At 44.1% G+C, this 17,223-nt stretch overlaps 1 protein-coding gene across 1 annotated transcript in view; it reads left to right on the top strand.

Moving 5' to 3' along the window:
• Positions 1-17,223, top strand: part of ptprja (protein tyrosine phosphatase receptor type Ja) — a 207,017-nt gene that overhangs the window by 100,921 nt on the left and 88,873 nt on the right. Inside the window, exon 4 of the mRNA XM_052029697.1 lies at positions 15,468-15,725. Coding sequence (XP_051885657.1) covers positions 15,468-15,725 — 258 coding nt within the window. The remainder of the gene's footprint in view (positions 1-15,467; positions 15,726-17,223) is intronic.

Raw genomic sequence — 17,223 nt, 5'->3', positions numbered from 1 at the left:
AATTGGTACTGAGGAAACGAAGCAGAGGAGAAATTGAGAGGATGTTTGAAAGTGGTTGTCTTGTTTTATTGGATCTCCTGAAGGCGACACTAGATATCCACAGTTGAAGGGTGTACTGTGCACTGTCCAACCAACGCAAAAGGATTGCAGTGACGTGGACAGGTGCAGCATCAGTTGTCGCAGATCAAGTGGAGACAACATGAGTTGATGTTATTCTCAACATGTCATTAATCATTGCAGAACCAAACCCTGTGAACAATGTAATCGTTCTGAATCACACCACTACTTCAGTTACTCTGAGCTGGGACCAACCATTCGACCACAAGCCGGAGTATACCTATAAGGTGGCAGTGAACGGAAATCTCTCAACAAATGTGACTGAGAATGAATTCATCACTGTGACTCAACTGAATCCAGGAAACAAGATACATTTTTAGGGTGTTCACGCTGACGGCAGATAACACGTCAGCAGATCCCGTCACTGTCTCTTCGACTACAGGTAAGAATAGCTTAACATGGAAGTTGTTTCAGTGCGAATTCCTCCCTGACCAAGCCAGACGGGTTAAGCTGGAGTGAGACCCTCTGTAGTTGATCCTAGGTCAGAAGAGACTGTGCACATGATGAAAAGGTCAAGTTGAAAATCCCTGCTTCGTGATGAAAATGGTCTTCCACCTATGCAAACAGAATGTTGTCACATCCCAGTGATGTAATGAGGTGGAACGGTCCCGTGTTGTACCTTTTTCGTTCTTTTCATCTGTCTTGGCGTGATGGGGATATTGTTACAATGTGAATTATGGAATCAGGCAGCATAAATCCTGATAGAGCTGTAATGTGCTGACCTGACAGTTGTTATGGCACCAATTAATGGTTCCATCTGTTCCCCTTGGTTGTGATAACCCTGCGTATGGATGGAGAATGTTGCGGGTTGTACGTGATCATAAGCTGAGAGCTGTTTCAGTGAATGTCACAGACGGCCTTTGATTTTGGAGATAGTGGATAAGTCTTGAAGGGGTTCTACTGCAGTGTTGATGATGGACACATGTATTCCTGATTGAAGTTGTCAATTTGCATAGATGTTTAATTTGCTGTATCTATTTTTGTTCTTTCTGCAACAAACAATATCCATGTATTTGCCTCTGACAGTTCCTTCCAAACCAGGAGCCATTAATGTGACAGCCTTAAGCAACAGTTCCATCTCCCTCAGCTTAGGAAGACCCGTGGACATGGAGGTCAACCAGTACAATTTCAGCATCACATACAGGGCTGCCAACCGTTCCGATGGTTCCTTGATTGAAAGTTCAAATTCCACCACAATCCAAGGTCTGCAATCTGGAACCAATTACACCATAGTTGTGACTACTATTGTTCACGGTGGAGTGAAGAGTGAAGCTGTGGTTCGAAGTCAGTTTACACGTAAGTGGGGTGAAGTTTCCCTCGTAGACTGGGTTGCAGCCCGAATGTGAGAAGCAAATAAGAAAGGACAATCTTCCAGGTGGTGAGATCATTGGATTCAAGAATGTATTTTGGAGATGGTGCAGGGTGTTTGGTTGAAGGTGTTCTGCAGAGACCTCGGATGGATACAGCTTTTCTGATGAATGATTAATCAGTTAGAATTGTTGCTCCTTAACCTCGATACGAGAGAGACATTTCTCGTATCTTAACTGGCCTTCCTGTGGCAAATGCAGCAGAATAATTGGCCGCGGGTACGTTCTTGCTAGGGAGTTAAACATTGTTGGAGAGGAATGTTGCAGTCTAGTTTGTGTTAGGACTGAATCACCTTTTGACTTTGAGCTTGTTGAGTATTGCTCTGGATGAGTTCGTTCCAATTATTAACGTTATCAACAATTACAAATTGAATCATGACACTTCATTGAAGTTAGAGGCACGTATCAGGATGCCATTAAATCTCATCTGGGGCAGTCTTCCCAATCTTGAGCCTGACATTCGCTGCAGCTTGGAGATGAGGGCAAGTCCGTCGTTGGATAAAAAAAATTGTAATGACTGCACTTGTGAGGAGAGAGAATGTGGAAGCCTGCTTCTCATTTTAAGTGTCTCAACTTCTTGGCGCATGAAATACGAACAGCTCTCAAAGAGTGAATACAGTTTCAAAGGCTCAGGTTTCACATGTGAGATGGCAGGGCTTAAGTACATGAGCTGTTCATTGAGGTGTTATGCTGTGGTTCTAAATCAGTTTGCGTCTAAGTGGGATGAAATTTTCCTTCTGAGTTGGAGGGTGTAGGCCACAGGCGAGAAGCAAGTAAGAAAGGAACGTGTTTCAGCTTGTGATCATTGGATTTGGGAAAGTATTTGGGAGGCAGTGTCAGATATTTCGTTGCAGGTGTTCTGCAGAATGTTCAGTTGGCTGCAGCTTTTCTTATGTATGTGCAGCTGGTTTCTCTGCCTGAGTTATAATAGGTGCTCTCTCACCTTGGCACTGGAGCCGTGCTTGTAATATTTGAAGTGGTCTTCCGGTGGATCAACACGATGGAATAATTGACAGGAGACACATTTTGGTGGAGAGTTACAGCAGCATAGCTTGTATTAATATTGATCAGTTTTGAATGTTATGAAGTGGCTAGGCATTACTCTGGTTAAGATGGATCCAGTCAGTGGCATCTCATCAATGCTTGCAAACCAAATCCGTGTCTTCTTGGTGAAATTTAAGTCTCGTAACCAGTGTCTTCTTGGTGAAACTTAAGTCTCGCAACAACGTGTCATTAAAACTCATCTGGAACATACTTTCCCATCTCGAGCCTGACTCTTTCTACAGATTGGAGAAGAGGGCAAGTGTATCTTGTAGTCAAAAGGCTTCGAATGACTATAGTTGTGTGGAGATGGAATGCTGGAAGCTGCTGCTCCTACGGGTTACCGCTTGTTGGCACCTAATGCACAAACAACTCCTGTTAGCAGATATTTTTCTTCAGGTCGTCAATGCAATTTTCAAGGCTCAGGTTTCACATGACAGGTGGCATGGCTTTAAGTACGTGGGTCAGAGGGATGCAACAGCTATTCCCGTCCTCCCCTGTACGTTTGCATTTATTATTGACCTTTCTCGATGTATGCATTGCTGGCTAGGTGAGCGGTTAGTGCCTATCACTCCTCGCCGCTGAGAAGTTGGTGGTGAGGCACAAGGATGAACAAAGCCATGTTGCTGCCTGTATGTTCGTTTTCACCTGCGCATCGCAAACCAAGGCATTAGTTCCTTTGTGTGCAATATTATCCTCTTGCAATCTGACCTCTCAAACACTCAGTTGTGAGACACTGAAATTAGGAATGTACTCGATGGCCTTGTTTGACACATCAGCTGCACACCATATGTTGCACTGAAAGGTAGAAGTGTTGCTAAAACTTGACTCAAGCTGCTTGTGAAGATTTGCCTGATCTCGTTTGATGGTTGAAAGGAAGGGAAGCTTCCTTCCTGAATGCAGGTTTGTCAAAAAGCACCTTTACATCTCAATTTAAGGTTGCGTAGCCAGATCGCGAAAGGAGACGGAATGTCAGTAATGGGAAAGGTTTGGTCCGGAAGGAGTCCACTGCCAGGTTGAAGATTGCCAAGAACTCTGCATGGACTTGGTTCTCTGCTTGTTATTAGTGACAGTGTCCATTCGTGCTGGAGGTGATGCATGTCCAGCATTGGAGATTTAGTTTGTCATAGAAATCAGCGTTAGTTATTGTAAGGACAAGTGAATGCAGCTCCTCTGATTGTTTAATGGTTCCAGTTACTGTGATGATTTTCCCTTCCGGCACTGCCAGACATCTTGTTGACGGGCTGGGCTTGGCTTGTCGAGTGCCTTTGAGGATTATGATTAATTGGTACTGAGGAAACGAAGCAGAGGAGAAATTGAGAGGATGTTTGAAAGTGGTTGTCTTGTTTTATTGGATCTCCTGAAGGCGACACTAGATATCCACAGTTGAAGGGTGTACTGTGCACTGTCCAACCAACGCAAAAGGATTGCAGTGACGTGGACAGGTGCAGCATCAGTTGTCGCAGATCAAGTGGAGACAACATGAGTTGATGTTATTCTCAACATGTCATTAATCATTGCAGAACCAAACCCTGTGAACAATGTAATCGTTCTGAATCACACCACTACTTCAGTTACTCTGAGCTGGGACCAACCATTCGACCACAAGCCGGAGTATACTATAAGGTGGCAGTGAACGGAAATCTCTCAACAAATGTGACTGAGAATGAATTCATCACTGTGACTCAACTGAATCCAGGAACAAGATACATTTTTAGGGTGTTCACGCTGACGGCAGATAACACGTCAGCAGATCCCGTCACTGTCTCTTCGACTACAGGTAAGAATAGCTTAACATGGAAGTTGTTTCAGTGCGAATTCCTCCCTGACCAAGCCAGACGGGTTAAGCTGGAGTGAGACCCTCTGTAGTTGATCCTAGGTCAGAAGAGACTGTGCACATGATGAAAAGGTCAAGTTGAAAATCCCTGCTTCGTGATGAAAATGGTCTTCCACCTATGCAAACAGAATGTTGTCACATCCCAGTGATGTAATGAGGTGGAACGGTCCCGTGTTGTACCTTTTTCGTTCTTTTCATCTGTCTTGGCGTGATGGGGATATTGTTACAATGTGAATTATGGAATCAGGCAGCATAAATCCTGATAGAGCTGTAATGTGCTGACCTGACAGTTGTTATGGCACCAATTAATGGTTCCATCTGTTCCCCTTGGTTGTGATAACCCTGCGTATGGATGGAGAATGTTGCGGGTTGTACGTGATCATAAGCTGAGAGCTGTTTCAGTGAATGTCACAGACGGCCTTTGATTTGGAGATAGTGGATAAGTCTTGAAGGGGTTCTACTGCAGTGTTGATGATGGACACATGTATTCCTGATTGAAGTTGTCAATTTGCATAGATGTTAATTTGCTGTATCTATTTTTGTTCTTTCTGCAACAATCAATATCCATGTATTTGCCTCTGACAGTTCCTTCCAAGCCAGGAGCCATTAATGTGACAGCCTTAAGCAACAGTTCCATCTCCCTCAGCTTAGGAAGACCCGTGGACATGGAGGTCAACCAGTACAATTTCAGCATCACATACAGGGCTGCCAACCGTTCCGATGGTTCCTTGATTGAAAGTTCAAATTCCACCACAATCCAAGGTCTGCAATCTGGAACCAATTACACCATAGTTGTGACTACTATTGTTCACGGTGGAGTGAAGAGTGAAGCTGTGGTTCGAAGTCAGTTTACACGTAAGTGGGGTGAAGTTTCCCTCGTAGACTGGGTTGCAGCCCGAATGTGAGAAGCAATAAGAAAGGACAATCTTCCAGGTGGTGAGATCATTGGATTCAAGAATGTATTTTGGAGATGGTGCAGGGTGTTTGGTTGAAGGTGTTCTGCAGAGACCTCGGATGGATACAGCTTTTCTGATGAATGATTAATCAGTTAGAATTGTTGCTCCTTAACCTCGATACGAGAGAGACATTTCTCGTATCTTAACTGGCCTTCCTGTGGCAAATGCAGCAGAATAATTGGCCGCGGTTACGTTCTTGCTAGGGAGTTAAACATTGTTGGAGAGGAATGTTGCAGTCTAGTTTGTGTTAGGACTGAATCACCTTTTGACTTTGAGCTTGTTGAGTATTGCTCTGGATGAGTTCGTTCCAATTATTAACGTTATCAACAATTACAAATTGAATCATGACACTTCATTGAAGTTAGAGGCACGTATCAGGATGCCATTAAATCTCATCTGGGGCAGTCTTCCCAATCTTGAGCCTGACATTCGCTGCAGCTTGGAGATGAGGGCAAGTCCGTCGTTGGATAAAAAAAATTGTAATGACTGCACTTGTGAGGAGAGAGAATGTGGAAGCCTGCTTCTCATTTTAAGTGTCTCAACTTCTTGGCACATGAAATACGAACAGCTCTCAAAGAGTGAATACAGTTTCAAAGGCTCAGGTTTCACATGTGAGATGGCAGGGCTTAAGTACATGAGCTGTTCATTGAGGTGTTATGCTGTGGTTCTAAATCAGTTTGCGTCTAAGTGGGATGAAATTTTCCTTCTGAGTTGGAGGGTGTAGGCCACAGGCGAGAAGCAAGTAAGAAAGGAACGTGTTTCAGCTTGTGATCATTGGATTTGGGAAAGTATTTGGGAGGCAGTGTCAGATATTTCGTTGCAGGTGTTCTGCAGAATGTTCAGTTGGCTGCAGCTTTTCTTATGTATGTGCAGCTGGTTTCTCTGCCTGAGTTATAATAGGTGCTCTCTCACCTTGGCACTGGAGCCGTGCTTGTAATATTTGAAGTGGTCTTCCGGTGGATCAACACGATGGAATAATTGACAGGAGACACATTTTTGGTGGAGAGTTACAGCAGCATAGCTTGTATTAATATTGATCAGTTTTGAATGTTATGAAGTGGCTAGGCATTACTCTGGTTAAGATGGATCCAGTCAGTGGCATCTCATCAATGCTTGCAAACCAAATCCGTGTCTTCTTGGTGAAATTTAAGTCTCGTAACCAGTGTCTTCTTGGTGAAACTTAAGTCTCGCAACAACGTGTCATTAAAACTCATCTGGAACATACTTTCCCATCTCGAGCCTGACTCTTTCTACAGATTGGAGAAGAGGGCAAGTGTATCTTGTAGTCAAAAGGCTTCGAATGACTATAGTTGTGTGGAGATGGAATGCTGGAAGCTGCTGCTCCTACGGGTTACCGCTTGTTGGCACCTAATGCACAAACAACTCCTGTTAGCAGATATTTTTCTTCAGGTCGTCAATGCAATTTTCAAGGCTCAGGTTTCACATGACAGGTGGCATGGCTTTAAGTACGTGGGTCAGAGGGATGCAACAGCTATTCCCGTCCTCCCCTGTACGTTTGCATTTATTATTGACCTTTCTCGATGTATGCATTGCTGGCTAGGTGAGCGGTTAGTGCCTATCACTCCTCGCCGCTGAGAAGTTGGTGGTGAGGCACAAGGATGAACAAAGCCATGTTGCTGCCTGTATGTTCGTTTTCACCTGCGCATCGCAAACCAAGGCATTAGTTCCTTTGTGTGCAATATTATCCTCTTGCAATCTGACCTCTCAAACACTCAGTTGTGAGACACTGAAATTAGGAATGTACTCGATGGCCTTGTTTGACACATCAGCTGCACACCATATGTTGCACTGAAAGGTAGAAGTGTTGCTAAAACTTGACTCAAGCTGCTTGTGAAGATTTGCCTGATCTCGTTTGATGGTTGAAAGGAAGGGAAGCTTCCTTCCTGAATGCAGGTTTGTCAAAAAGCACCTTTACATCTCAATTTAAGGTTGCGTAGCCAGATCGCGAAAGGAGACGGAATGTCAGTAATGGGAAAGGTTTGGTCCGGAAGGAGTCCACTGCCAGGTTGAAGATTGCCAAGAACTCTGCATGGACTTGGTTCTCTGCTTGTTATTAGTGACAGTGTCCATTCGTGCTGGAGGTGATGCATGTCCAGCATTGGAGATTTAGTTTGTCATAGAAATCAGCGTTAGTTATTGTAAGGACAAGTGAATGCAGCTCCTCTGATTGTTTAATGGTTCCAGTTACTGTGATGATTTTCCCTTCCGGCACTGCCAGACATCTTGTTGACGGGCTGGGCTTGGCTTGTCGAGTGCCTTTGAGGATTATGATTAATTGGTACTGAGGAAACGAAGCAGAGGAGAAATTGAGAGGATGTTTGAAAGTGGTTGTCTTGTTTTATTGGATCTCCTGAAGGCGACACTAGATATCCACAGTTGAAGGGTGTACTGTGCACTGTCCAACCAACGCAAAAGGATTGCAGTGACGTGGACAGGTGCAGCATCAGTTGTCGCAGATCAAGTGGAGACAACATGAGTTGATGTTATTCTCAACATGTCATTAATCATTGCAGAACCAAACCCTGTGAACAATGTAATCGTTCTGAATCACACCACTACTTCAGTTACTCTGAGCTGGGACCAACCATTCGACCACAAGCCGGAGTATACCTATAAGGTGGCAGTGAACGGAAATCTCTCAACAAATGTGACTGAGAATGAATTCATCACTGTGACTCAACTGAATCCAGGAACAAGATACATTTTTAGGGTGTTCACGCTGACGGCAGATAACACGTCAGCAGATCCCGTCACTGTCTCTTCGACTACAGGTAAGAATAGCTTAACATGGAAGTTGTTTCAGTGCGAATTCCTCCCTGACCAAGCCAGACGGGTTAAGCTGGAGTGAGACCCTCTGTAGTTGATCCTAGGTCAGAAGAGACTGTGCACATGATGAAAAGGTCAAGTTGAAAATCCCTGCTTCGTGATGAAAATGGTCTTCCACCTATGCAAACAGAATGTTGTCACATCCCAGTGATGTAATGAGGTGGAACGGTCCCGTGTTGTACCTTTTTCGTTCTTTTCATCTGTCTTGGCGTGATGGGGATATTGTTACAATGTGAATTATGGAATCAGGCAGCATAAATCCTGATAGAGCTGTAATGTGCTGACCTGACAGTTGTTATGGCACCAATTAATGGTTCCATCTGTTCCCCTTGGTTGTGATAACCCTGCGTATGGATGGAGAATGTTGCGGGTTGTACGTGATCATAAGCTGAGAGCTGTTTCAGTGAATGTCACAGACGGCCTTTGATTTTGGAGATAGTGGATAAGTCTTGAAGGGGTTCTACTGCAGTGTTGATGATGGACACATGTATTCCTGATTGAAGTTGTCAATTTGCATAGATGTTTAATTTGCTGTATCTATTTTTGTTCTTTCTGCAACAATCAATATCCATGTATTTGCCTCTGACAGTTCCTTCCAAGCCAGGAGCCATTAATGTGACAGCCTTAAGCAACAGTTCCATCTCCCTCAGCTTAGGAAGACCCGTGGACATGGAGGTCACCAGTACAATTTCAGCATCACATACAGGGCTGCCAACCGTTCCGATGGTTCCTTGATTGAAAGTTCAAATTCCACCACAATCCAAGGTCTGCAATCTGGAACCAATTACACCATAGTTGTGACTACTATTGTTCACGGTGGAGTGAAGAGTGAAGCTGTGGTTCGAAGTCAGTTTACACGTAAGTGGGGTGAAGTTTCCCTCGTAGACTGGGTTGCAGCCCGAATGTGAGAAGCAAATAAGAAAGGACAATCTTCCAGGTGGTGAGATCATTGGATTCAAGAATGTATTTTGGAGATGGTGCAGGGTGTTTGGTTGAAGGTGTTCTGCAGAGACCTCGGATGGATACAGCTTTTCTGATGAATGATTAATCAGTTAGAATTGTTGCTCCTTAACCTCGATACGAGAGAGACATTTCTCGTATCTTAACTGGCCTTCCTGTGGCAAATGCAGCAGAATAATTGGCCGCGGTTACGTTCTTGCTAGGGAGTTAAACATTGTTGGAGAGGAATGTTGCAGTCTAGTTTGTGTTAGGACTGAATCACCTTTTGACTTTGAGCTTGTTGAGTATTGCTCTGGATGAGTTCGTTCCAATTATTAACGTTATCAACAATTACAAATTGAATCATGACACTTCATTGAAGTTAGAGGCACGTATCAGGATGCCATTAAATCTCATCTGGGGCAGTCTTCCCAATCTTGAGCCTGACATTCGCTGCAGCTTGGAGATGAGGGCAAGTCCGTCGTTGGATAAAAAAAATTGTAATGACTGCACTTGTGAGGAGAGAGAATGTGGAAGCCTGCTTCTCATTTTAAGTGTCTCAACTTCTTGGCACATGAAATACGAACAGCTCTCAAAGAGTGAATACAGTTTCAAAGGCTCAGGTTTCACATGTGAGATGGCAGGGCTTAAGTACATGAGCTGTTCATTGAGGTGTTATGCTGTGGTTCTAAATCAGTTTGCGTCTAAGTGGGATGAAATTTTCCTTCTGAGTTGGAGGGTGTAGGCCACAGGCGAGAAGCAAGTAAGAAAGGAACGTGTTTCAGCTTGTGATCATTGGATTTGGGAAAGTATTTGGGAGGCAGTGTCAGATATTTCGTTGCAGGTGTTCTGCAGAATGTTCAGTTGGCTGCAGCTTTTCTTATGTATGTGCAGCTGGTTTCTCTGCCTGAGTTATAATAGGTGCTCTCTCACCTTGGCACTGGAGCCGTGCTTGTAATATTTGAAGTGGTCTTCCGGTGGATCAACACGATGGAATAATTGACAGGAGACACATTTTTGGTGGAGAGTTACAGCAGCATAGCTTGTATTAATATTGATCAGTTTTGAATGTTATGAAGTGGCTAGGCATTACTCTGGTTAAGATGGATCCAGTCAGTGGCATCTCATCAATGCTTGCAAACCAAATCCGTGTCTTCTTGGTGAAATTTAAGTCTCGTAACCAGTGTCTTCTTGGTGAAACTTAAGTCTCGCAACAACGTGTCATTAAAACTCATCTGGAACATACTTTCCCATCTCGAGCCTGACTCTTTCTACAGATTGGAGAAGAGGGCAAGTGTATCTTGTAGTCAAAAGGCTTCGAATGACTATAGTTGTGTGGAGATGGAATGCTGGAAGCTGCTGCTCCTACGGGTTACCGCTTGTTGGCACCTAATGCACAAACAACTCCTGTTAGCAGATATTTTTCTTCAGGTCGTCAATGCAATTTTCAAGGCTCAGGTTTCACATGACAGGTGGCATGGCTTTAAGTACGTGGGTCAGAGGGATGCAACAGCTATTCCCGTCCTCCCCTGTACGTTTGCATTTATTATTGACCTTTCTCGATGTATGCATTGCTGGCTAGGTGAGCGGTTAGTGCCTATCACTCCTCGCCGCTGAGAAGTTGGTGGTGAGGCACAAGGATGAACAAAGCCATGTTGCTGCCTGTATGTTCGTTTTCACCTGCGCATCGCAAACCAAGGCATTAGTTCCTTTGTGTGCAATATTATCCTCTTGCAATCTGACCTCTCAAACACTCAGTTGTGAGACACTGAAATTAGGAATGTACTCGATGGCCTTGTTTGACACATCAGCTGCACACCATATGTTGCACTGAAAGGTAGAAGTGTTGCTAAAACTTGACTCAAGCTGCTTGTGAAGATTTGCCTGATCTCGTTTGATGGTTGAAAGGAAGGGAAGCTTCCTTCCTGAATGCAGGTTTGTCAAAAAGCACCTTTACATCTCAATTTAAGGTTGCGTAGCCAGATCGCGAAAGGAGACGGAATGTCAGTAATGGGAAAGGTTTGGTCCGGAAGGAGTCCACTGCCAGGTTGAAGATTGCCAAGAACTCTGCATGGACTTGGTTCTCTGCTTGTTATTAGTGACAGTGTCCATTCGTGCTGGAGGTGATGCATGTCCAGCATTGGAGATTTAGTTTGTCATAGAAATCAGCGTTAGTTATTGTAAGGACAAGTGAATGCAGCTCCTCTGATTGTTTAATGGTTCCAGTTACTGTGATGATTTTCCCTTCCGGCACTGCCAGACATCTTGTTGACGGGCTGGGCTTGGCTTGTCGAGTGCCTTTGAGGATTATGATTAATTGGTACTGAGGAAACGAAGCAGAGGAGAAATTGAGAGGATGTTTGAAAGTGGTTGTCTTGTTTTATTGGATCTCCTGAAGGCGACACTAGATATCCACAGTTGAAGGGTGTACTGTGCACTGTCCAACCAACGCAAAAGGATTGCAGTGACGTGGACAGGTGCAGCATCAGTTGTCGCAGATCAAGTGGAGACAACATGAGTTGATGTTATTCTCAACATGTCATTAATCATTGCAGAACCAAACCCTGTGAACAATGTAATCGTTCTGAATCACACCACTACTTCAGTTACTCTGAGCTGGGACCAACCATTCGACCACAAGCCGGAGTATACCTATAAGGTGGCAGTGAACGGAAATCTCTCAACAAATGTGACTGAGAATGAATTCATCACTGTGACTCAACTGAATCCAGGAACAAGATACATTTTTAGGGTGTTCACGCTGACGGCAGATAACACGTCAGCAGATCCCGTCACTGTCTCTTCGACTACAGGTAAGAATAGCTTAACATGGAAGTTGTTTCAGTGCGAATTCCTCCCTGACCAAGCCAGACGGGTTAAGCTGGAGTGAGACCCTCTGTAGTTGATCCTAGGTCAGAAGAGACTGTGCACATGATGAAAAGGTCAAGTTGAAAATCCCTGCTTCGTGATGAAAATGGTCTTCCACCTATGCAAACAGAATGTTGTCACATCCCAGTGATGTAATGAGGTGGAACGGTCCCGTGTTGTACCTTTTTCGTTCTTTTCATCTGTCTTGGCGTGATGGGGATATTGTTACAATGTGAATTATGGAATCAGGCAGCATAAATCCTGATAGAGCTGTAATGTGCTGACCTGACAGTTGTTATGGCACCAATTAATGGTTCCATCTGTTCCCCTTGGTTGTGATAACCCTGCGTATGGATGGAGAATGTTGCGGGTTGTACGTGATCATAAGCTGAGAGCTGTTTCAGTGAATGTCACAGACGGCCTTTGATTTTGGAGATAGTGGATAAGTCTTGAAGGGGTTCTACTGCAGTGTTGATGATGGACACATGTATTCCTGATTGAAGTTGTCAATTTGCATAGATGTTTAATTTGCTGTATCTATTTTTGTTCTTTCTGCAACAATCAATATCCATGTATTTGCCTCTGACAGTTCCTTCCAAGCCAGGAGCCATTAATGTGACAGCCTTAAGCAACAGTTCCATCTCCCTCAGCTTAGGAAGACCCGTGGACATGGAGGTCAACCAGTACAATTTCAGCATCACATACAGGGCTGCCAACCGTTCCGATGGTTCCTTGATTGAAAGTTCAAATTCCACCACAATCCAAGGTCTGCAATCTGGAACCAATTACACCATAGTTGTGACTACTATTGTTCTCGGTGGAGTGAAGAGTGAAGCTGTGGTTCGAAGTCAGTTTACACGTAAGTGGGGTGAAATTTCCCTCGTAGACTGGGTTGCAGCCCGAATGTGAGAAGCAAATAAGAAAGGACAATCTTCCAGGTGGTGAGATCATTGGATTCAAGAATGTATTTTGGAGATGGTGCAGGGTGTTTGGTTGAAGGTGTTCTGCAGAGACCTCGGATGGATACAGCTTTTCTGATGAATGATTAATCAGTTAGAATTGTTGCTCCTTAACCTCGATACGAGAGAGACATTTCTCGTATCTTAACTGGCCTTCCTGTGGCAAATGCAGCAGAATAATTGGCCGCGGTTACGTTCTTGCTAGGGAGTTAAACATTGTTGGAGAGGAATGTTGCAGTCTAGTTTGTGTTAGGACTGAATCACCTTTTGACTTTGAGCTTGTTGAGTATTGCTCTGGATGAGTTCGTTCCAATTATTAACGTTATCAACAATTACAAATTGAATCATGACACTTCATTGAAGTTAGAGGCACGTATCAGGATGCCATTAAATCTCATCTGGGGCAGTCTTCCCAATCTTGAGCCTGACATTCGCTGCAGCTTGGAGATGAGGGCAAGTCCGTCGTTGGATAAAAAAAATTGTAATGACTGCACTTGTGAGGAGAGAGAATGTGGAAGCCTGCTTCTCATTTTAAGTGTCTCAACTTCTTGGCGCATGAAATACGAACAGCTCTCAAAGAGTGAATACAGTTTCAAAGGCTCAGGTTTCACATGTGAGATGGCAGGGCTTAAGTACATGAGCTGTTCATTGAGGTGTTATGCTGTGGTTCTAAATCAGTTTGCGTCTAAGTGGGATGAAATTTTCCTTCTGAGTTGGAGGGTGTAGGCCACAGGCGAGAAGCAAGTAAGAAAGGAACGTGTTTCAGCTTGTGATCATTGGATTTGGGAAAGTATTTGGGAGGCAGTGTCAGATATTTCGTTGCAGGTGTTCTGCAGAATGTTCAGTTGGCTGCAGCTTTTCTTATGTATGTGCAGCTGGTTTCTCTGCCTGAGTTATAATAGGTGCTCTCTCACCTTGGCACTGGAGCCGTGCTTGTAATATTTGAAGTGGTCTTCCGGTGGATCAACACGATGGAATAATTGACAGGAGACACATTTTTGGTGGAGAGTTACAGCAGCATAGCTTGTATTAATATTGATCAGTTTTGAATGTTATGAAGTGGCTAGGCATTACTCTGGTTAAGATGGATCCAGTCAGTGGCATCTCATCAATGCTTGCAAACCAAATCCGTGTCTTCTTGGTGAAATTTAAGTCTCGTAACCAGTGTCTTCTTGGTGAAACTTAAGTCTCGCAACAACGTGTCATTAAAACTCATCTGGAACATACTTTCCCATCTCGAGCCTGACTCTTTCTACAGATTGGAGAAGAGGGCAAGTGTATCTTGTAGTCAAAAGGCTTCGAATGACTATAGTTGTGTGGAGATGGAATGCTGGAAGCTGCTGCTCCTACGGGTTACCGCTTGTTGGCACCTAATGCACAAACAACTCCTGTTAGCAGATATTTTTCTTCAGGTCGTCAATGCAATTTTCAAGGCTCAGGTTTCACATGACAGGTGGCATGGCTTTAAGTACGTGGGTCAGAGGGATGCAACAGCTATTCCCGTCCTCCCCTGTACGTTTGCATTTATTATTGACCTTTCTCGATGTATGCATTGCTGGCTAGGTGAGCGGTTAGTGCCTATCACTCCTCGCCGCTGAGAAGTTGGTGGTGAGGCACAAGGATGAACAAAGCCATGTTGCTGCCTGTATGTTCGTTTTCACCTGCGCATCGCAAACCAAGGCATTAGTTCCTTTGTGTGCAATATTATCCTCTTGCAATCTGACCTCTCAAACACTCAGTTGTGAGACACTGAAATTAGGAATGTACTCGATGGCCTTGTTTGACACATCAGCTGCACACCATATGTTGCACTGAAAGGTAGAAGTGTTGCTAAAACTTGACTCAAGCTGCTTGTGAAGATTTGCCTGATCTCGTTTGATGGTTGAAAGGAAGGGAAGCTTCCTTCCTGAATGCAGGTTTGTCAAAAAGCACCTTTACATCTCAATTTAAGGTTGCGTAGCCAGATCGCGAAAGGAGACGGAATGTCAGTAATGGGAAAGGTTTGGTCCGGAAGGAGTCCACTGCCAGGTTGAAGATTGCCAAGAACTCTGCATGGACTTGGTTCTCTGCTTGTTATTAGTGACAGTGTCCATTCGTGCTGGAGGTGATGCATGTCCAGCATTGGAGATTTAGTTTGTCATAGAAATCAGCGTTAGTTATTGTAAGGACAAGTGAATGCAGCTCCTCTGATTGTTTAATGGTTCCAGTTACTGTGATGATTTTCCCTTCCGGCACTGCCAGACATCTTGTTGACGGGCTGGGCTTGGCTTGTCGAGTGCCTTTGAGGATTATGATTAATTGGTACTGAGGAAACGAAGCAGAGGAGAAATTGAGAGGATGTTTGAAAGTGGTTGTCTTGTTTTATTGGATCTCCTGAAGGCGACACTAGATATCCACAGTTGAAGGGTGTACTGTGCACTGTCCAACCAACGCAAAAGGATTGCAGTGACGTGGACAGGTGCAGCATCAGTTGTCGCAGATCAAGTGGAGACAACATGAGTTGATGTTATTCTCAACATGTCATTAATCATTGCAGAACCAAACCCTGTGAACAATGTAATCGTTCTGAATCGCACCACTACTTCAGTTACTCTGAGCTGGGACCAACCATTCGACCACAAGCCGGAGTATACCTATAAGGTGGCAGTGAACGGAAATCTCTCAACAAATGTGACTGAGAATGAATTCATCACTGTGACTCAACTGAATCCAGGAACAAGATACATTTTTAGGGTGTTCACGCTGACGGCAGATAACACGTCAGCAGATCCCGTCACTGTCTCTTCGACTACAGGTAAGAATAGCTTAACATGGAAGTTGTTTCAGTGCGAATTCCTCCCTGACCAAGCCAGACGGGTTAAGCTGGAGTGAGACCCTCTGTAGTTGATCCTAGGTCAGAAGAGACTGTGCACATGATGAAAAGGTCAAGTTGAAAATCCCTGCTTCGTGATGAAAATGGTCTTCCACCTATGCAAACAGAATGTTGTCACATCCCAGTGATGTAATGAGGTGGAACGGTCCCGTGTTGTACCTTTTTCGTTCTTTTCATCTGTCTTGGCGTGATGGGGATATTGTTACAATGTGAATTATGGAATCAGGCAGCATAAATCCTGATAGAGCTGTAATGTGCTGACCTGACAGTTGTTATGGCACCAATTAATGGTTCCATCTGTTCCCCTTGGTTGTGATAACCCTGCGTATGGATGGAGAATGTTGCGGGTTGTACGTGATCATAAGCTGAGAGCTGTTTCAGTGAATGTCACAGACGGCCTTTGATTTTGGAGATAGTGGATAAGTCTTGAAGGGGTTCTACTGCAGTGTTGATGATGGACACATGTATTCCTGATTGAAGTTGTCAATTTGCATAGATGTTTAATTTGCTGTATCTATTTTTGTTCTTTCTGCAACAATCAATATCCATGTATTTGCCTCTGACAGTTCCTTCCAAGCCAGGAGCCATTAATGTGACAGCCTTAAGCAACAGTTCCATCTCCCTCAGCTTAGGAAGACCCGTGGACATGGAGGTCAACCAGTACAATTTCAGCATCACATACAGGGCTGCCAACCGTTCCGATGGTTCCTTGATTGAAAGTTCAAATTCCACCACAATCCAAGGTCTGCAATCTGGAACCAATTACACCATAGTTGTGACTACTATTGTTCTCGGTGGAGTGAAGAGTGAAGCTGTGGTTCGAAGTCAGTTTACACGTAAGTGGGGTGAAATTTCCCTCGTAGACTGGGTTGCAGCCCGAATGTGAGAAGCAAATAAGAAAGGACAATCTTCCAGGTGGTGAGATCATTGGATTCAAGAATGTATTTTGGAGATGGTGCAGGGTGTTTGGTTGAAGGTGTTCTGCAGAGACCTCGGATGGATACAGCTTTTCTGATGAATGATTAATCAGTTAGAATTGTTGCTCCTTAACCTCGATACGAGAGAGACATTTCTCGTATCTTAACTGGCCTTCCTGTGGCAAATGCAGCAGAATAATTGGCCGCGGTTACGTTCTTGCTAGGGAGTTAAACATTGTTGGAGAGGAATGTTGCAGTCTAGTTTGTGTTAGGACTGAATCACCTTTTGACTTTGAGCTTGTTGAGTATTGCTCTGGATGAGTTCGTTCCAATTATTAACGTTATCAACAATTACAAATTGAATCATGACACTTCATTGAAGTTAGAGGCACGTATCAGGATGCCATTAAATCTCATCTGGGGCAGTCTTCCCAATCTTGAGCCTGACATTCGCTGCAGCTTGGAGATGAGGGCAAGTCCGTCGTTGGATAAAAAAAATTGTA

Source organism: Pristis pectinata, chromosome 14 (assembly GCF_009764475.1).
Source record: "Pristis pectinata isolate sPriPec2 chromosome 14, sPriPec2.1.pri, whole genome shotgun sequence".
In the NCBI taxonomy this organism is placed as follows: domain Eukaryota; kingdom Metazoa; phylum Chordata; class Chondrichthyes; order Rhinopristiformes; family Pristidae; genus Pristis; species Pristis pectinata.
Note: the sequence above shows the minus strand (reverse complement) of the source record. Positions and strands in the feature narration are given on the sequence as shown.